General features: G+C 37.5%; 1 protein-coding gene and 1 long non-coding RNA gene across 9 annotated transcripts; one reads left to right on the top strand and one right to left on the bottom strand.

Annotated features, from left to right (window-relative positions):
- Positions 1-687: 687 nt before the first annotated feature.
- Positions 688-3,757, bottom strand: LOC110865313. The gene is made up of 3 exons (XM_022114558.2): positions 3,527-3,757; positions 1,437-1,842; positions 688-1,110 (listed from the first exon to the last, which is right to left on the bottom strand). Exons 1-3 carry the CDS (start codon positions 3,755-3,757, stop codon positions 776-778), a joined length of 972 nt encoding a protein of 323 aa, XP_021970250.1. The 3' UTR covers positions 688-775.
- A 1,968-nt stretch (positions 3,758-5,725) lies between these two features.
- On the top strand, positions 5,726-8,959 carry LOC110865312. Of its 8 annotated transcripts, XR_002550529.2 has the most exons (7): positions 5,726-6,442; positions 6,671-6,750; positions 6,826-7,047; positions 7,132-7,356; positions 7,626-7,742; positions 7,837-7,997; positions 8,729-8,959. It is a non-coding gene; the product is annotated as an uncharacterized LOC110865312 (long non-coding RNA). The 8 variants fall into 8 exon arrangements; XR_002550528.2 differs by lacking the exon at positions 7,626-7,742; XR_004860687.1 differs by having other exon boundaries at positions 7,626-7,997.
- Positions 8,960-21,318: the final 12,359 nt, after the last annotated feature.

The following is a 21,318-nucleotide window of genomic DNA, read 5'->3' as shown; positions in this document are numbered from 1 at the left end:
TGGGATATTGGCTTCCCACTTGGGCATACGGCGAAGAAGGCGTGCTTGACACGTTTAAGGAAGAAGTACGCAATAAAACTAGTAACTTCAAAGGTTAACAGGCACCGTAGTCGGGAATTGGCTAAAGCATCTGAACATGAAAAGGCGATGGGTTGAATTTGTCATATGTATTTGAATAATAATCATGTGGTGATTGGCGTACTAGAAGCATTTGATGGTTTGGTAGTTGGGTTTTTTTTTACTGAAACATTGGATGGTTTTTTTGTTTGTAAAACTACTTGACAGGTTGTTTGGGTATGTATTATGGGTTTTTTTGCTACTAAATTAAATTAATCGTTTTGACAATAAGCAGAGGTTGTTTTATGTGTATGGTTGGGTTTTTTGCTACTAAATTAAATTAATCGTTTTGACAGGTTGTTTTTTGCTACTAAAGTAAGTGTAAATAGCCAGGTACACCTGTGTACGTACATAGTAGCAGATAAGTACACATGTGTACGGATTTTATTTTGTATGTGTATGGTTGTTTTATGTTTGTGAAACTGCTTGATATCACTGACTGTACGCATTATGGGTTTTGCCTGGTAAAATTTAATTAACCGCTTTCACAATAAGAAAATGAGCAGAGTTATAACGCAGTGAAGTTAGTGCACGTGAGTACTTGTTATGTAAACAATACACATGTGTACGTTTAGTTAAAAATCCATATTTATAACTATGGTACAAAGTACTGATATTAACAACTATGGTACAAAGTACTGACATTAAAAATCCATATTTACACATGTGTAACTTTGACATTGGAACGACGTGATGGTGAAGTGGAGTCTACAACATCAGGGTTCCTTTCTTTATGTTTAGGTTTGTTCGCTTTCGCCCTGGAACATAAAACGTATCGCCGAACCGTAATTATCTCGTCGCCTATTTTTTCTTTTTTTGAAGTACCCAAACGGGTTCCAAATCCTGCTAGCTGTGCGTACTGCTCGTACATTGCAATTGCTTGTTCAATAGTAGTAAATCTAGCTTTCACAAACGGTTTAAATCCGGTGGGGACAATCGGTGTCCTGTACCTAGTCCCATTTGGAGTTTCGTAAACGTTGCTAGCAACCGACTCTGCATGATTACATTACAAAAGAATCATTAAAAAAAACAAGGACAACAATGCTGCGGGCCTTTGAAGGTTCATTACCTAAGATTATGCTATTTACATGTAACTACCGTGTATTGTACACATGTGTACTATCGTGTAAGAATGTATAGAACACAGCAGTACACCTGTGTACGACAAAGCTGAATATTATACAAAATAAAATAGATGACTGGAACCTCCAGTTCAACCAAAAAAAGAGTAAAGTAAAATTAAAATATTGCTGAAACGACCAAAAACAATGACAAATCTTAAATGTTTGTTAAAATGAACGGCCCTACGATTACACTACCTGGACGATCCATTGTTGTAACGAAGACATTAACTCCGGAATAATTGTTATTCGCCGGAATATTGTCCAAATTATCTCTCGAGGACCAGCGGCTGACGGAGACGACAACAATATCAATATGTCCGGCGACTGTAGCAATATGAAGATGTCCGGCGACGGAAAAAATATCAATATGACGGCGACTACCCAGCGAATTAGCGGCAGCGATACACTCGACTTGCTCAGCAACAAACAATATGTCCGGCGAGATGTGACGTGATGAACGACGGCAACGATACACTCGACTTTCTGCAATTGATAGGTTGATGATCGGAGCGACGTGATGAACAAGGGGACGTGATGAACCTGCGATTTCAATGTTCTGGAAATAGAAAACTTGATCATACGTGAATTGTGGACCGAATATCTACAAAATATGGATATTTGTTGAAAAGATTATGAGAGATAATGTTGATAAATAAAAAATATGTTATGATTTTGAATTAATAATCATTTTTTAGTAACTGATATGAAATTAAAAAGAAAATAATTTAAATTCAAAATTTAAAGAAAGTTACAATCTTACCCTTATCAAATGTATATTAAATCAATGGTTCAGATCAGTTCACGCAGTTCACTCTTGGGATTTTGTTCACGTTTGAACCTAATCCTATGTATGTTACTGTTAAATGAAACTAACTTTGTGTATATGCAAATCATACATATCCATTTCTTTAATTTTGTATTTAATTATTAATCTATAATATATTGTAAAAATGGTCCAGTTAGTAATACTTAGTAATATTGATATAATTTAATAACAAACTAACTAAAATTTTATCTTTTGAATAAAATATCTTTAATGGGTTTCACAAAGTTATGAAACATGCTTCTTAAATTTAATTTAAGACGTAGTGTATATTATAAAATTTATTATAAGAACCTATAGAAAGTAAAATTTTGAGTTGAAGCATACTAATAATTACACATACATATACTAATTAATGTAACATAATACATCCATACGTTAAACATAAAATTTTAAGTATTAAAATAAAAGTTGTGCCTTATACTTAGTGGGTCATGTTATAAAATATGATAAAACTAGAATTACGACCCGCCGCAATGCGGCGGGGATTCTTTAGTTATAATTAAGTCGATTTAGGACGCGCACGTTATGTTGAACCTGTCAAACGGGAAAAAATAAACGATGTAAAAACGTTCACCCACAAACGCACGTTGCGTCGTGTTAACTCGCAAAATTTAGAACGAAACGTAAAAACGTTAAACCAAAGACGCACGTTGCGATGTGTTAAGTCACAAAATTTAGAACGAAGCAAAAAGCGAAAAACTTGCGGAAAATAAAAACTATAAAGGAGCAAAGTTGAAAGTAAAAAAAGTTGTGAGAATAGATTGCAAAAGATAAAAAGTTTGGTGTTAAAAGTAAAAAAAACAAATAGTTTTGGGTTAAAAGTAATTTATGAAATACTTTGGGTGAAAAGTAAAAAAAAAACATTTTTTTTTAATCCGCCCGAAGCCAAGGTTACAACAACCATATGCATAACCATTTTTTCTTTGAAAAATCCCCAAAGCCAAGATTACAACACGCAAGTAAAAAAAAATCAAAGTGGTTAAATCTCAAAAGATGGAAACTTTTGAATTAGAAGTGAAAAATCAAATTAATCAAAAAGGTTAAATTGTATAAGATGGAAACTTTTGAATTAGAAGTGAAAAATCAAATAATACGTTCACCTAAATTACCAAAGATTAAAACTTGAAACTTAAATTGTCAAAGATTAAAAATTTAGGGTTAAAAAGGAAACAAAGATTAAAACTTTAAACTTAAATTGTCAAAGATCAAAACTTTAGGGTTAAAAAGGAAAATTTAATTTTTTTTTTTTTGAAAAACTCTCAAAGCTAAAGATACAACAACCTTATGCACAATTAACTTGCTTATTTATATGTTAATAATAATGAATATGTTTTCTTCATTTAAAAAGTGAGAGAGCACAGGTTGTCATTTTTTTTTATTTATATTTTAGTTTTTAGGTATGAATGTGTATATATATAGTATTAAGGGAAAATAAAACTGTATTACGAAACGTTTTTACCTTAGGCGATAAAACCGGATGGAAAAGTGAGTTTCGTTCTGGCCTCAATTGAGGTGGCTGAGTGTTCGGTACATAGCTAGTGGAGATGGTGAAAATATGTATTGGTTTATATTTTACATGGGATTTGCTTATAAGTTGCCTGGGAATATATAATGGTATGTGAGTATAAACTTTGGGGTCATGTTTTCTTGGTAGGTAAGATACAAGGGATAAGAAAGACAGGTGTTGCATTCAAATAGGATAATTCTCTAACAAAATAGGATGATTCCACGTTTTCATATGACTCATGTCTTAGTATTTATCCATCTTTTAGATTTATTTATTTATTTACTGTAAACACTAAGATATTTAACCATTTTAGTTTTAATTTTTTTTTTATGTATTTTATTATTAACTTAGACTTAGAATAGTATGACTTTTTTTTTTGTCATTTTGTTTTGAACGTTAGTTTATTATTATTATTATTATTATTATTATTATTATTATTATTATTATTATTATTATTATTATTATTATTATTATTATTATTATTATTAGTGGGTATGGGTGGAGATACAATAGGAAGTTTATTTGGCTAGGAAGGATAGGAAGTGATCTTGACCATTCATTAAGTTAATCAAGGGCTAAGATTAAATCAGGGAAATTGAAAAGAATAAAAGAGGCGCGTGAGTTTGTTCAAGGGCATTCTAGTCAATCCAAGCCAATAGTTTCTCTCTCCTCCAATTCCCCCCCATTTTTTAAACGTTAATAACTCTTTCATACGACATTATTTTTTTATAAAAATTGCACCAAAAAAACGAGCGTTTTTTTTTCTTTAAAACGAGTATACTATTGCTATATTTTAAAAAAAAAAAATTAAAACACAGTTGCGTAAAACGCAATAGAAAAACCACCAGTTACGTAAAACGCAATGAAAAAAAAAACCTAAAAAATGACATTTTTCTAAAACGCAATGCACCAAAAACACAAAGAAATGACTTATTTGTAAAACGCAATGGCCAGAAAACACACAGAAATGTCTTATTTGTAAAACGCAATGGCCAGAAAACACATAAAAATGTGTTCTACCTAAAACGCAATGCACCAAAAACACAAAGAAATGACTTATTTGTAAAACGCAATGGCCAGAAAACACACAGAAATGTCTTATTTGTAAAACGCAATGGCCAGAAAACACATAAAAATGTGTTCTACCTAAAACGCAATGCACCAAAAACACAAAGAAATGACTTATTTGTAAAACGCAATGGCCAGAAAACACACAGAAATGTCTTATTTGTAAAACGCAATGGCCAGAAAACACATAAAAATGTGTTTTACCTAAAACGCAATGCACCAAAAACACAAAGAAATGTCTTATATGTAAAACGCAATGGCCAGAAAACACTTAAAAATGACTCATTCTAAAACGCAAGGGACTGAAAACACCTAAAAAATGTGTCACTGTGAACTGTCTGAATTGTCTACGAATTACTGTCTTCGAAATGAGCCAATTTATGGAAAATTAATTTTTCTGATGCGTTTTTAGTACAGCAATTTAATCGAAAAAAAAAATTTTCCGAGCTGACCTTGGACCCCGCCAGGGGCTCTGCCCCTTGGACCCCGCCAGGGGCTGCCGCCCCTGGGACCCCGCTACCGGGGGCTGCCGCCCCCGGACCCCCGCAAAGATTGTAAAACGCAATGACTAAATCAAAAACCCAGATCATGAAAATGAAATTAAAGAATTTCTTACATGGATCGAAGCCGATTTCTTCATCAATTGACAAATTTTGAATGATAGAAACACTTATCAACGCTCGAATCGAACGAATCGAGTGATTATCTCCAAAATCACCGGAAAAAACGAGATTTTTTTATGAAATTAAACTGGGTTTTCTTCAAAAAAAGCTAAAGAACACGTTGATCGGGTGCTGAATCATTGATTGGTGATGAAAATCGCACTATAATGTAGTGATTATTGAGATAGAAAGTGAAGAAATAGTTGAAGATGGTGGGTTTTGAAAATGGTGGGTTTTTGAATTTACTGGGTTTTGAAAAAGGAAGAAGAAGGAGTTGGATTGACTAAAATACCCTTTCTCTTTATTTTAAAATTTGCCACATGTCATAATCCTATGGCTTCCTATCCTTCCTAGCGAAAATTAACTTCCTATTTGATCTTTTCCCTAGTGGGTATTACATTTATCATTGACAAATGTGTTCGGATAAATGATTCATAATTAGTTTTTTGTTTCTTCAATCTTCTCTCTAATTAGTTTAATCTGTTCAATATTCAAGAACCACAGTTTGTGATTTATCATTAACATCATATATGTTTTATTTTAATTTCTTTGATTTTGTTCAATATTCATTAAACCCCAATTGCTGCCAGATTTCATCATTGTTGCTGCTAACCAACCGCTATGTGCTATGGTGTAACAACGATTCCAATGTTATGCAAAATTAGGATTTCTTACCTCTTTCGCTTTATTTTGTTGTTTCATTTAAATTTTCAGCCCCACTAACCTGATTTTGGCCCTTTTTTGTATAGTTAATCGATACTCAAATCTGAATACACTAAAAGGTTTGTAAGCTAAAGATATCGAGTTTGTTTCCGATTTTGTTTGTTGATCTGGTATGTTATTTTATATTTTAACGTTTTTGTTCTTCAATCTGGAGATGGTATACATTTTGTTTTTGAGTTGGTAAGCAATAAATCAAAGAAATTTGGGGTTTTAACTAGATTTTGTGCTACATGAAGTGGTGTTACTGTTCTTGGGTCCTTACATTTGTATCATACAACTAATTTTAAGGTATGGTATTGAATGTTGATTATAGGAGACGATTGTTACAGAGGAGGGCTGAGGCGAAAGTTAGGGTTCTGACGGGTTGGTCTATGGCGGCTTAGCGGCCGCGGCATCGCGAATCAGTAGCTTGGTGGTATGTTTTGGTACTTTAATATTGTTTATGGGTTTTGTTTTAGTATTGTTTTTGGACTTTAGTTTTGTGGGTGGTTGGTTTAAGTTGAGGGTTGCTGGGTTGAGGATTATGGTGGTATATGTTTGATTTTGGGATTAATATATGCCACACACATGCCAATACACACTACGAGACTTGATGAGTTTATGGATTTTATCTTTTAAAGACTTGACAGTTTTTTTTATCTAGATTCTAAGCACTCAACAACTATACAAATATGCATACTTTGCTGGAATGACAACTATAACACCCGGAGCATATTTCTTGATGTAAGTATCGAGATTTGAAAATTCCGTCTATCCAAAACATCTTATAGATAAGTTGACCCTCTTTGTTTCAACCAGGTCATTTCAAGCATGATGATATTAATGATAGAGGACTACAACAATGTTCCCATGAGAATATTGATATGAAAAATGGTAAGGCTCTATTCATTTCTCACCGAAAGGAGGGCAGAAACATGACATAATAAAGTTGATGTTTGTACGAAGATCCTGTGACCCTTTAGAGACATTTTCGTTAATACGTTGGATTCTCTTATGAGTGATAAAACAAACTTATCTCAGGTTTGTTTCTTATAGTACCTTTTTAGTTTCTGCACTTAGACTTTATGAATGCACCAATAAATCTTATGGGTATTTGTTTCGCAGTGTGGTATCTAAATGTGGAATCTATCCTTATTTACTCATTAGAGTATACTATATTAATCTCTGGTTGCTTACAAAAAAAAAAACCTCGAAGAATCATCTGTTGGTACATTTGTTGATGCTATTGTAATTGTGTCGTTGCTGAGCCTGACTCTGATGTCGTTGTTGCTAATTTGTGTGCTGGTACTCGAACACAAAACGGGTGTCTGAACTATGTCTCATTTATAGGTATTTCGGCTTCTTTTGAGATTATTTTGTGGATGCCTTTTCTTTTTTACTTAGTGTGTTAATAATCTGAGATTACTGTTGCATTAGGCTTTAATGATTGGCTGGTATATATATAGATTGTATGCCTAGAGATTAAACTTATAGTTTTTCGAGTTAAGAGTTGTTATTGATGCTTTTCTATGATTTCTTTATAAAAAGTAGAGTCTAATTTTTTTAAGGTCATAGTGACAAAGCTAGACTAGGGCTCTTACTCAACTATGTTTTAACAGGTAAATATGTAGGTCAGTACGAATGTCCAAAAGATTCCTGTTTTGAAAGAATTTTCCAGCTATTAAACATAGGTTATGCATTCTACGTCTCCTCTCCTGGATATATATATATATATGGTTGGTGTTATTATAACGATCATGTTTGTTAACCATAAAAAATACTTTGTTTTTTATTATAACCGAAACATGTGCTTTGGTTTTGTTATCTAAGTGGAGGAGGGTTGAGGTCATCCTGGGTAATGGCAAGAAACTAGGGGTCAGTGAAAGTCGGCTGATATCCTGGTCAAATGGTGGAAAATCAGCATGACTCAAGGTCTGAATTGATAACTAAAACACTAAAAGTCTGTGGACCGATTTACAATTTTGCAGAAGGTACCATCATACCCCTGAATTATTTTTATTATTGAATTATCTTTTTTGAAGATATGTTAAGGTGTTGATATATAATTAAAGCATAAGGCAAATAAGGAGAATGAAAAGTAGAAGATAAAAGTTTCACTATGACTTGACTAGATAATGGAACAACCTGAAACTGATGTATCAGACTTTGAAATTCACAAAAGGATGGTGAATAACCAATTTGACTTTGGCAGTTTAAGTCTTATATCTCATGTAGTGATATTTTGCTTCATGTTGTGTATATCTAAAACCAATTAGCTCTTCAGTATTTTTTTTAATTCTAAGTTATATTCAATCCAACTTAAAGAGCAATGTATAGAGTAAATTGCCAAAATCATCCTGAGATTTGGTCACTTTTGCCACTTAAACTTTTTTGTAATCGGACCTTTAGGTTTCATTTTTACATAGGATCACAAACATTACCGAAAATGAATCCATTGTTAATGAGCTTATAAAAAGATAGGTAATATATTCCAATCAAGTAATTCTTATATTACATTAAAGTTTATATTTTATCAACACTGTTCTTAGTATTTACTCACTTTTGTCATTTGCCTTAGGAACACATCTCTGAAGATGACAAGAATGTAACTCTAATCATCCGTTTTAAAACTTTTGATACTAATACCATTGTTGATAAAAATTGTTTAAAGTTTTTTTTAAAGATAACATATCTAAAAAAACTGGTGATGTTTACAATTTAGATGGAGGCTCAAGTATGTCTGGTACTACAACCGAAAGAAACTTGAAGATTGTGGAGGATGTTAGCAATAAAGAAATTAAGTTTCATATTTCAAAAAGTGAGAAATAGTTGAGATGTTTGTTTGCAATTTGAACTTGGTCTTTTTATTGTTTTGTTTGTTCAATGTTTATTTTATAATACGAACTAAAAATTTGTGGTGGAGAAGGGAAAGAGTATACTTTAGAGGTTCAAAGTGTTATTTGTGTACTTTTATTTGTTGTAAATTAAATTTTTCTACCCGGAAAATTTCCGGGTTATAACCTAGTTGTATAATATATAATATGGTATATAATCCTAAAATATAATATGGTATGTAATTCAAAAAGTTTGATTTCAAGCGGTGGAATTAAATGTGGGAAACGGTGGAACCTTATTTTGAATGAAACGGTGCCTTCATCTAATCTAACGAAACGATGCCTTCATCCCGAAGTGATGCGATGGTGTGTGAAGGCAAACCTAAGTTGCTTTTTGTATAAGAGATATAATGTTAGCCGTTTCGCCGACAATGCGAAATCGACGACACCAGACATATATGAAAAACATCAAGTTTATAAGTTCTAAGCAGATTATATATATTCTCAGTAATATAACTAATCAAAACATAAACTGGAAGAGCTATAAGTAATTTTTATTAGTATAACTATTAACAATTAAATTTGCGATTTTTAAGATTTAATATAAATATTCATGAACTTGTAGTAAAAATGGATTTTCACAAACACACATTTTGTGGTTATGTTGTAAGTCTTGTGTTAGACTTGTATATGGAATTTTGTGTAAGTACGTGTGTGTATATATATATATATATATAGAAAAACTATATCGTACATTACGGCTTAACGTACTTTACGTACGACAACGTGCGTGATTTGTTCTATAACATGCGTGATTAATGTTTTCAATATGCGTGATTATTGTGTTTCAACATGCGTGATTTTGGATTTTTGAGTTATAACGTGCGTGATTTTAAAATGAACGTGAGTAATTACCTGTCGTACGTGATGTACGTTAAGCCGTAATGTACGTTAACCTTCCTCTCTCTCTCTCTCTCTCTATATATATATATATATATATATATATATATATATATATATATATATATATATAGGGTAGGGATATGGTAAAAAGTGTCTAAAATGTGAGAAGGGTAAGAAATGTTTTAAACCATTGGATATTTGATCTAATGGTTGAGATCAATAGGGTCTAAAAATGTAAATTATGTAACACCTCGAAATTTTGTGTCCAATAATGTGTTGACACGTGTCATGAGTTTACACGTGGTATTAAATACTAAATAAAGGACTAAAGTTGACAAACCTTGAAAGTATGTAAATTCGAGGGTTAAAAATGTCAACGAGGGGTAAATATACTGTATAGTAACCCTAAATGATGCTCGTACCTTCAAACGAATAAATCATGGATCGTACGGAACGAAATGTGGAAGAAAGTGAGGAATTACAAACTACAGGGGTCAAATGTGTCAACATGTTTAAGTTATACCTCTGAGTGACCTTTTGACAAACCTAAAGCTTTGTAACGGTTAATTATGCTCACTAGAATACACGACAAAAATTTCATAAAGTTTCGTTATCGTATGAGCAAGTTGTGATCAAATTCGTATGCGAGGGACTAAAACGTCAATGATGAAAGTTAAGGACTTTTCGGGTAACAATAACGTTAACCGAGGACTTAACGAAATGGGTATAAGTCTTGAAGCCCCTAAACGTCAATTCTTAAGGCTCAAAATGCAAGAAACTGATGGCCAATCAGTGTTTGAAGAGCCAAGGATCAAATCGCAAAAATCAAAAGTTGAAGATCTGCTGCAGAAGGGGGTCGCGCGACGCGAGGCCCAAGGGGGGGACCTTTGCGTCACGCGAGGGGCTCTCTGTTCGTTTTCTTTTGCTCCATGCTTGCCTCTTCACTCCAAACCGACTTAACTCCATTAATGTAGCAGCATGGGCGCCCCCTACCTGCTTTAGGGCCCTTAGAGACACATGTTGATGATCAATGAGCATGGGTAGACATGTTTGTCAACAATCTAGAGCCTTATGAACACTATATAAAGGCCTTCATGTACAACAAGTTCTTCACACCTTTCTCTTGCACTTCTGATCATTTCTGGAGCTCCAAAGCAGAACCAAGCCATCCCTAGTCGTGCATAGGACTTTGGTAAGCTTCCTTAACCTTTCTTAGTTGAGTTTTTGGTTAGTTATAGCTTAAGAGTCAAACCGTCGTAACTAACGGTTGACGTAACGGTTAATCACAAATGGTCTAGTGATTAGCCGAATCAAAGGTAGTTATTTGTTGGTAATCATGTGGGCTTTAAACCCCTAAAAGGGCACCCTCTGATTCCCACTCTAACTAGTCCGAATGTCGAGTCAAACGTGCTTAGAAAAAGTCAACAGAAATGCTATTTTGCGATTTTGTGCATAATCAGTAATGTAGATGGTGTGTAACCTGTTTTAACACTCATAAAACATGATAATAAGTATATTAACTAGTCTAAGCTTGTTTGATCCGACCATTTACTGTTTAGACCCGGTTCAGAGCCGAAAGTCGCAAAACTTTGACTTTTGCTTTGACTTCAGTTCTGACCCGTTAAAGTATGATTTAGATATGCCTTAGGACTCTCTTAGTACCAGGTTACATGATGGTATAACCCTCTGTGACCGGTTCGTTGTTTGTCCGAGTCTTTTACACATTTCCGTTAAATGCTTAAAAGTTGACCGTAACGCCCTTTTTAAATTAAAACGAGAATTTTGGACATGTGAAAGGACCATAACCTTAGTTACTGATTTCTAAGCGTGTCCCTAAAATTTCACGTCAATCCGAGGTCCAGAATAGGAGTTATGCTAAATAGCGCAAATTATGGAAACTTTAGTAATTAAATAGCGCAATTAGCATAACGCCTATCTAAACCCAGATTTCGACACCAAACCTTTTACACACTGATGTAAAACAATATCTTGGGATTTTTAAAGATTTTTAATTATTTTTATCCTGCTCATAACTTGCGGTTATGGCATCGGTTCGGTAATTACCGAATATACCCTTTTCGGCCATAACTTGAGTTCTACAAGGTCTTTTGACCCGATTCTAGTTGCTACTGATTTTAAATAATAAATAGAGTATTTTGAACCTTATAAACTGTTCGGAAAACTCAGATTTCCTGTAGAACTCAGAAACCTCTTTTATAAATCTTTAAAATGTCCGAAATACCCCCTTCGGGGCATAAAATGGATTTAAACTCGTTACGGGCATTATGGAAGGTATCCTATTGATACCACAACCTATTTAAAGCATGTTGACTTAGGAAACCAGTGTAGGACTCTTACGGTTACCAGTTACGCCTTTTGCGCGCACAGTTCGGCTTATGTAACTAGTTTACATAAACTAGCCGAAACGGGTCAAACCATATTGTTTTGACCCCAAAATCCAGAGTGTGGTTATTGTACCCATATAAAACAAGTCTTCAAACTTGTTGGGTCCGAATGACATTCCATTCCCGGTTTTCGCCTTTCACGCGATTAAACCGTAACTATCTTTTGAAACTAACCGGTCTAAGCTACGGCTAAATTAAAGACCCGTTAGGATTCTAATAGGTTATTTTAAAAACCTTCGTTCCAGAATAGGAGGCCAGTAAAAGATATTTGCATTTATTCGATTAAGGATTTATACTTGCAAAGGTAAATACTTTTAACTTATTTTCCGTTATACGGGCTTGGGTTACGGTATTTAAAATACCGCTTGGTCGGGCAATTGACCCCAACTCATTAGTAGTTGGGTATTATCAATGTGATTCGTTTAAAAATTTGTTTTGTTGGCTTTACGCCTTTGGGGGCTTGATGGCCATGTCCCGGATATCCTTGGCAGCATTTTACGAAATGGTCACGACCCTGACATCCGGGTGTAGGCGTACACCCGGCATTATGTCCATGATTATAAAGGTATAGCCGTTGGTTTTCCTGCCACGGTTTTATGCTATGTGGTGTGTCTATTAAACTTTAACCCGGCACGACCTGGGCGACCGAACGCATAGTAAACATGTAATTATTTACAAGATTTAATTATAAATTACCCCAAGTTATAAAGAGTTTGTGCCTTGTGCATTCAAATCAATTTTATTAAACATTTTACCAAAGTGTCAGTTGAATGTATTTACCAGTGTAAACTGACGTATTTTCCCAAAAAGACTAAATGCAGGTACTATGCGTAATTGGCTGGATATTTCTCCTTAGCATCATAAAGAGTCTCGCAAGCTTAAGATGCCTACGTCTGTTGAACAATACTTATATTTTTATTTGATCCCCTGTGGATTTTATTTCAACAATGGTGATACTTTAATATTACATTCAATGTTGAAATATATTTATCTTTATGCTTCCGCTATGCATTCATATAATTGTGTGGTTTGACTATATTGTTGCCAACTACGTCACGGTAATCCCCCACCAGGCCCACCGGTGAGACACATGGAAATCGGGGTGTGACAGGTTGGTATCAGAGCCAACGTTGAGTGAATTAAACACTATCCTCAAGTGTTTAATCTCAATGACACAATTGCACATACTTGAGTCTAGACGAGAACATAGGACAAATTCGAATTGTTATTCCAGTTTGTCTTTTTATTGTTTATTATGATTTAAAATTTTGAAAGCAGGAATATGCCACCAGCAATTAGAAGAGGAAGAGGAGGAAGAGGCAAAGGGACGATCATTACTCACAATGATCACGAGGCTGGACCTTCGAACATGCGAGCCCCTTCCAGTACAAGAAGTGAGGAACCACAGAGACGAAGAAGAAACCTCTTTGAACCTGCAAGACATTCTACCTCGCATAGCTCAACACCCTCATACCGTCATTCTTTTGGACCAAACTCAGAAAATGACCCCAATAACCCTCAACCATCATTTATACCTCTCCAGCGATCTGCTTCGCACCGTTCTTATGGCGATCCTTCACCTTTCTTCGTAGGACAGTTTAACCCGGCAGATTATGTCCAAGAGCCAATAGGGTATAACCCTTTAGGACCAGAGGATCACTTTTCTGAAGACAATGCCGTGGTTATGGACGAGGATATAGATCCCGTCGAGCCTGCAAGGGGTACTCCCAATCATCCAATCGAGATCTCGGATGGATCATCATTCCATGGAACGCCCTATCAAGGTCCCGACAGTTATCAGGCGAGGTTTGACCAATGTAATTGGTACTTCACACCATCTCATCACTTCTCGCCTCATGATCAACAACAGCAACAGGATCCTTATGAGGATTCGCGGTTTGTGGCAGTTACGCCACCGCCTGCGCCACCAGTTCAACCAGTAATTCCAGATCCGCCAAGGCGTAGAAGATCAGGCGCGCGGATGTCCACTTGAGGAGGGGAATTCCATTTCAGCACCCCTCGCCACTCGAGTGCGAGTCACTTTCCGTCAGTGCCTGAAGAAGAACCACAATTAGGTGAACCTTCGGGTCACCCTGCAGAGGTGAATTCTGCACCAGTTGCACCACCTCCGCCACCTTTCGGCTATGATAACCCTATACCAGCATACGGCGGCTCCACTGCATACAATCCGTTTGAGCAGCCGACTCACACGCACTACAACTATAACTATGATGCCGATCCATATGTGGTAGCGGCTAATTACAATGCCCTCCATGGAACCTCTTGGAGACCAGATTACTCAGCTCATGGGTATCCTATGCCTCCTAGACCTCCGGTTCAGCAACCGTCGCAGCAGCCACGTTTTTCTCCACCGGAGCAAGAAGAAATCCTCCACTGTCTAAACCGAGTGGAACGAGACTTCGAACAAGAACGTAAGAGTAATCGTGGATTCCTCAAAGGCCTAGCAAATCTACTAAAAGGAAGGAAGAAACGAGATCATTAGTCTCCTTATGTATTGTTGTATTTACTATTACAATTTAGTCCCTGCGTGGACAATTGCATCTCAGTCCCTACGTGGACTTATCTTTTAATCCCTGCGCGGACATCTATCTTGTATTGGTCCCTGCGTGGACTTGTTTTTCTATAAACCTCTGCGTAGGTATTTATTTATTTAAAAAAGTCCCGTTTAGGGAAGCGTGTATTCATTAATGAGATTAATGGAATGTTATGTTATAAATTTCATTTTTGTTATTATATATGAAATAAATCTAAAATCATTCCTTTTAAATTGAATCTGCCTAAATAAAGAATCTTAAGAGTGAACCCTAGCCAGGTGTCATTATAAGACCCGGCCAAGATGGTAAGACCTGATTAAAAGATTCAGATTCCCAGTTAACCTCTGTAAACATGTTAACGTTCATGGCAGATGTGATTCGTTAAAATCGCAAGCGTCATTCTTATATAAGAATCCTTTTAAGGATTCGAAAGCCCAAATTAATGATTTGTAAATCATGGGTTAAATCGTCAATAAAGATGATCATTTATTAAACATCCATTAGTGATGTAGTGCCTACGGGCCAAACTATTTAAACATCCATTAGTGATGTAATGCCTACGGGCCATATTTATTGTCATATAAGACAAAAGGCAGTAGGTAGTCTATGACTCCCTGTCAGAAAAGGAAAAAGGACTACGGTTCAAACCTTCATGCCTCGATTCTCTGTAATCCCGGCTTATATTATAAAAACGTCCTTGTGACTAGGCTCTTGTGCCACTAACAATATTGTCTGCAATTAGGATAAGTTATGTTCAGATCCTAAATAAAAGTGAGTAATAAATTAACTAGATAGGGTCTCTGTTACCATGGTTAATGAATTGCCATAAAAGACAATTCCATAATAAACACCTAAAACTTTGTCATTATCTTCTGTAGCAGATTCAAGTTACGATGGCTGATCCAAATGAAGTGAATAGTCACTCGAAAGAAGATGAAAATGATAATGCCCAGATTCATTTGACGGGCGCGGAATTGAAAGCTCTTGTCGACGGTGCTGTTAAGGCAGCCCTGGATCGACAATACGAAGAGTACACTGAATCCCGGAGCAGAACCATATCTAAACCACACTCAAAGCCAAAAACCCACTCAAAATCTCACAGCAAACCACCGTCTAAGCCCAAAAAGGACGATGATAACCACTCATCCAATGAAAACAGTGTTCGTCCAGAAAAAGTGTATACTGATGCATCTCGCGCCAGGGGCTGCACCTACAAGTATTTTGTATCTTGTAAACCCCGAGATTTCACTGGGGAGAAAGGCGCGGTAGATTGCATGACGTGGTTAGACGAGATGGACACCGTGGTGGACATCAGTGGCTGTGCAGAGAGAGACGTGGTAAAGTTTGTTTCGCAATCATTCAAGGGCGAAGCCCTGGCTTGGTGGAGGTCGTTGGTTCAGGCCTCGGGGAAGACTGTTTTATACAGCATGACGTGGGAGGAATTCATTTCTCTCATCAAGGAAAATTTCTGCCCTCAACATGAGGTTGAAAAGATCGAGTCCGACTTCCTATCGTTGGTAATGACGAACCTTGATTGTCAAGCTTACCTCACGAGCTTCAACACAATGTCTCGGTTGGTTCCCTATCTGGTAACCCCGGAGCCAAAGAGAATAGCTCGTTTTATCGGTGGTTTAGCCCCCGAAATTAAGGCAAGCGTGAAGGCCTGTCGGCCAGCGACCTTTAGATCTGTAGCCGACATATCTTTGTCCCTCACTCTGGATGCGGTCAGACAAAGATCGCTGAGGAACAAAGAGGCTGAGAAGAGAAAGCGTGAAGATGATAATTCACGCAGGTCGAGCAAGAAGCACCGTGGAAACGGTGACAACAAGAGAGGGTCAGAGTCAAGGAAGGATGGGCAACAATCTGGCGAGAAGCCCAAGTGCAAGAATTGCAAGAGACATCACTTTGGAAAGTGTAGGCTCGAATCGAACTCGCAGACTCAGCCGAAGTCATTTGCTTGCGGGTTATGCAAGTCCAAGGACCACAAGACCTTGGATTGCAAAAAGCTGAAGGATGCCACCTGCTACGGTTGCAACGAGAAAGGGCACATTAAAAGCAACTGCCCTAAATACGCCAAAAAGCCTGAAGAGACCAAGAAGACCAATGCAAGAGTTTTCAGAATGGACGCGAAAGAAGCTGTGCTAGACGATAACGTGATCACAGGTACTTTCCTTGTAAATGATATCTTTGCAAGAGTACTTTTCGATTCAGGCGCTGATAAGTCTTTCGTAGATCATAAATTTTGCAAATTGCTGAATATGCCTGTCAAAACCTTGAGCATAAACTATGAGGTAGAGTTAGCAGATGGCACCATAGAAACCGTCTCTACTGTATTAGATGGGTGTGTGATATCCATTAAGAACCACTCTTTTCCTCTATCTCTACTTCCCTTTAAATTGGCCGGTTTTGACATAGTATTGGGTATGGACTGGTTATCTCACAACCAGGTCCAAATCGTCTGCAACAGAAAGCAAGTGGTGTTAAAAACTCCGACTGGTGAATCGCTTACCGTTCGGGGAGATACCCAGTATGGATTACCTGAGCAAGTATCTATGCTCAAGGCTTCAAAATGTTTAAAGAAAGGTTGTGTCATCTACATGGCACAGGTGATTATTGAAGAGCCAAAACCGAAGATAGAAGACATTCCCGTCATTTCGGAATATCCAGAGGTTTTCCCTGAAGATCTACCTGGTTTGCCACCAGATAGGCAAGTGGAATTCAGGATTGATATCATCCCTGGAGCAGCCCCTGTGGCTAGAGCACCATACAGGTTAGCACCCACCAAAATGAAGGAGTTGAGGACCCAACTGGATGAACTGCTAGCTAAAGGTTTTATCAAACCTAGTTCGTCTCCTTGGGGAGCACCTGTCCTGTTTGTCAAGAAGAAGGACGGATCGATGCGTCTGTGCATAGACTATCTTAATAAAGTCACGATAAAGAATAGGTATCCTTTGCCGAGGATCGATGATTTGTTCGATCAGCTACAAGAGGCAAGTTATTTCTCGAAGATTGACTTAAGGTCAGGCTACCATCAACTGAAAGTCAGAGATGAAGACGTACATAAAACCGCATTCAGGACTCGTTATGGTCACTATGAGTTCCTAGTGATGCCTTTTGGGCTCACTAGTGCACCGGCTGCGTTCATGGATCTCATGAATCGCGTTTGCAAGCCATACTTAGACAAATTCGTCATCGTTTTCATTGACGATATTCTTATCTACTCGAAAAACCGAGCTGACCATGAGAAACACCTTCGCTGTATTCTCAAACTCCTGCATCATGAGAAACTCTATGCCAAATTCTCTAAGTGCGAATTCTGGCTTCGAGAAGTCCAATTCCTTGGACATGTTGTCAGCGAGCGTGGTATCCAAGTGGATCCCGCTAAAGTAGAAGCTGTCATGAATTGGCAAGAGCCAAAGACGCCTACCGGGATTCGAAGTTTCCTGGGGTTAGCAGGATATTACAGGCGTTTCATTGAAAATTTTTCAAGGATTGCTGCGCCCTTAACTTCCTTGACCAAGAAGAAAGTAAAGTTCGTTTGGGGCCCTAAGCAGCAAAAATCCTTTGATATTCTGAAGCAAAAGTTGAGCAACGCTCTAGTACTGACATTGCCTGAAGGTACCGAAGAGTTCATAGTTTACTTCGATGCATCCCACACTGGCATGGGATGTGTGATTATGCAGAAAGGCAAAGTTATTGCCCATGCTTCAAGGCAGTTAAAGGTGCATGAAAAGAATTACACCACCCATGACTTGGAGTTGGGTGCCGTTGTGTTCGCACTAAAACTGTGGAGGCATTATCTGTACCGTATCAAGTTTGTGATCTATTCTGATCATAAGAGCCTTCAACATCTGTTTAATCAGAAGGAGTTAAACATGAGGCAGCGCCGTTGGATGGAGACTTTAAATGATTATGATTGTGAAATCAGATATCATCCCGGCAAGGCGAATGTAGTCGCTGATGCCTTAAGTCGAAAGGAAAGGGTGAAACCCATCCGAATCAATGCCAAGAGCATTGAAGTGAAGAATAATTTGATTGAAAGGTTGTTAGCTGCACAGAGAGAAGCTGTGTTGGAAGCTAATTATCCTAAAGAAAAGCTAGGAGTAACTAAGGAGCAGTTAACTCTTAGCAAGGACGGAATTTTACGATTAAATGGACGAATATGGGTTCCAATCTACGGAGGACTTCGAGATGTCATTCTCCAGGAAGCCCATAGTTCTAAATACTCCGTCCATCCTGAAGCAGATAAAATGTACCAGGATCTAAAGGCAAATTATTGGTGGATAGGCTTGAAAAAGTCTGTAGCCGCTTATGTAGCCAAATGCTTGACTTGTGCGCAAGTCAAAGCTGAGCATCAAAAGCCGTCGGGCTTGCTACAACAGCCTGAACTTCCCGAATGGAAGTGGGAGTGTGTAACTATGGATTTTATTACCAAGTTACCCAAGACGAGGAAAGGAAATGATACAATATGGGTTATAGTTGATCGACTGACTAAGTCAGCACATTTCTTACCTATCAAGGAGACTTATAGCTCCGACATGTTGGCCCAGTTATACGTTGATAAGATTGTAGCCTTACATGGCATACCTGTGTCTATTATCTCTGACAGAGATACTAGATACACGTCGCATTTTTGGAAAAGTTTCCAGCAATCTTTGGGCACCCGTTTGAATTTTAGTACGGCTTACCATCCTCAGACAGACGGTCAGAGTGAGCGTACTATTCAGACGTTGGAAAACATGCTGCGTGCGTGTGCGATCGATTTGGGTGGTAGTTGGGATAAGAACCTACCATTAATCGAATCCTCTTACAACAATAGCTACCATACCAGCATTAAGGCTGCGCCCTTCGAGGCATTATACGGTAGAAAGTGTAGATCGCCCGTTTGTTGGGCGGAAGTTGGAGATGTCCAATTATCAGGACCAGAGATAGTCTTCGAAACGACGTACAAGATTGTCCAGATTCGAGACCGTCTCAAGGCTGCCCGAGATAGGCAGAAAAGTTACGCAGATCCAAAGCGTAAAGATTTTCACTTCGAGGTAGGTGAAAAAGTGTTGCTTAAAGTATCACCCTGGAAGGGGGTGATGCGTTTCGGTAAGAAAGGCAAAGTAAGCCCGAGATACATAGGACCTTTCGAGGTTATCGAACGTGTCGGGTCAGTTGCCTATAAGTTAAACTTACCGGAGAAGCTCAATGGAATTCACAATGTGTTCCACATCTGCAATCTGAAAAAGTGCTTCGCTGATGAATCACTGGTAATACCCCATACAGAGGTGCACATAGATGAGAGCTTAAAATTTGTGGAAAAACCTTTGTCGATTGAAGATCGACAGGTAAAGAAGCTTCGAAGGAAGCATGTACCTATAGTAAAGGTCAAATGGGATGCCCGTAGAGGTCCCAAATTCACGTGGGAGGTTGAATCCACGATGAAAGAAAAATACCCTTATTTGTTTTAGTAAATCTCGGGTCGAGATTTATTTTAAGGGGGTGAGGATGTAACACCTCGAAATTTTGTGTCCAATAATGTGTTGACACGTGTCATGAGTTTACACGTGGTATTAAATACTAAATAAAGGACTAAAGTTGACAAACCTTGAAAGTATGTAAATTCGAGGGTTAAAAATGTCAACGAGGGGTAAATATACTATATAGTAACCCTAAATGATGCTCGTACCTTCAAACGAATAAACCATGGATCGTACGGAACGAAATGTGGAAGAAAGTGAAGAATTACAAACTACAGGGGTCAAATGTGTCAACATGTTTAAGTTATACCTCTGAGTGACCTTTTGACAAACCCGAAGCATTGTAACGGTTAATTATGCTCACTAGAATACACGACAAAAATTTCATAAAGTTTCGTTATCGTATGAGCAAGTTGTGATCAAATTCGTATGCGAGGGACTAAAACGTCAATGATGAAAGTTAAGGACTTTTCGGGTAACAATAACGTTAACCGAGGACTTAACGAAATGGGTATAAGTCTTGAAGCCCCTAAACGTCAATTCCTAAGGCTCAAAATGCAAGAAACTGATGGCCAATCAGTGTTTGAAGAGCCAAGGATCAAATCGCAAAAATCAAAAGTTGAAGATCTGCTGCAGAAGGGGGTTGCGCGACGCGAGGCCCAAGGGGGGGACCTTCGCGTCACGCGAGGGGCTCTCTGTTCGTTTTCTTTTGCTCCATGCTTGCCTCTTCACTCCAATCTGACTTAACTCCATTAATGTAGCAGCATGGGCGCCCCCTACCTGCTTTAGGGCCCTTAGAGACACATGTTGATGATCAATGAGCATGGGTAGACTTGTTTGTCAACAATCTAGAGCCTTATGAACACTATATAAAGGCCTTCATGTACAACAAGTTCTTCACACCTTTCTCTTGCACTTCTGATCATTTCTGGAGCTCCAAAGCAGAACCAAGCTATCCCTAGTCGTGCATAGGACTTTGGTAAGCTTCCTTAACCTTTCTTAGTTGAGTTTTTGGTTAGTTATAGCTTAAGAGTTAAACCGTCGTAACTAACGGTTGACTTAACGGTTAATCACAAATGGTCCAGTGATTAGCCGAATCAAAGGTAGTTATTTGTTGGTAATCATGTGGGCTTTAAACCCCTAAAAGGGC

The sequence above is a fragment of the Helianthus annuus genome, chromosome 6 (genome assembly GCF_002127325.2).
Source record: "Helianthus annuus cultivar XRQ/B chromosome 6, HanXRQr2.0-SUNRISE, whole genome shotgun sequence".
Classification (NCBI taxonomy): domain Eukaryota; kingdom Viridiplantae; phylum Streptophyta; class Magnoliopsida; order Asterales; family Asteraceae; genus Helianthus; species Helianthus annuus.
This window is presented reverse-complemented; position numbering and strand designations above follow the sequence as displayed.

What these genes read in the sequence shown, in the direction of transcription:
- LOC110865313 (XM_022114558.2), bottom strand. Translation starts at nt 3,757, where the DNA reads ATGCAACACCTGTCTTTCTTATCCCTTGTATCTTACCTACCAAGAAAA. An exon ending in ATCCGGTTTTATCGCCTAAG is followed by an intron (nt 1,843 to 3,526) that starts GTAAAAACGTTT and finishes CATATTTTGTAG; the next exon opens with ATATTCGGTCCACAATTCAC. An exon ending in TACAACAATGGATCGTCCAG is followed by an intron (nt 1,111 to 1,436) that starts GTAGTGTAATCG and finishes GTAATCATGCAG; the next exon opens with AGTCGGTTGCTAGCAACGTT.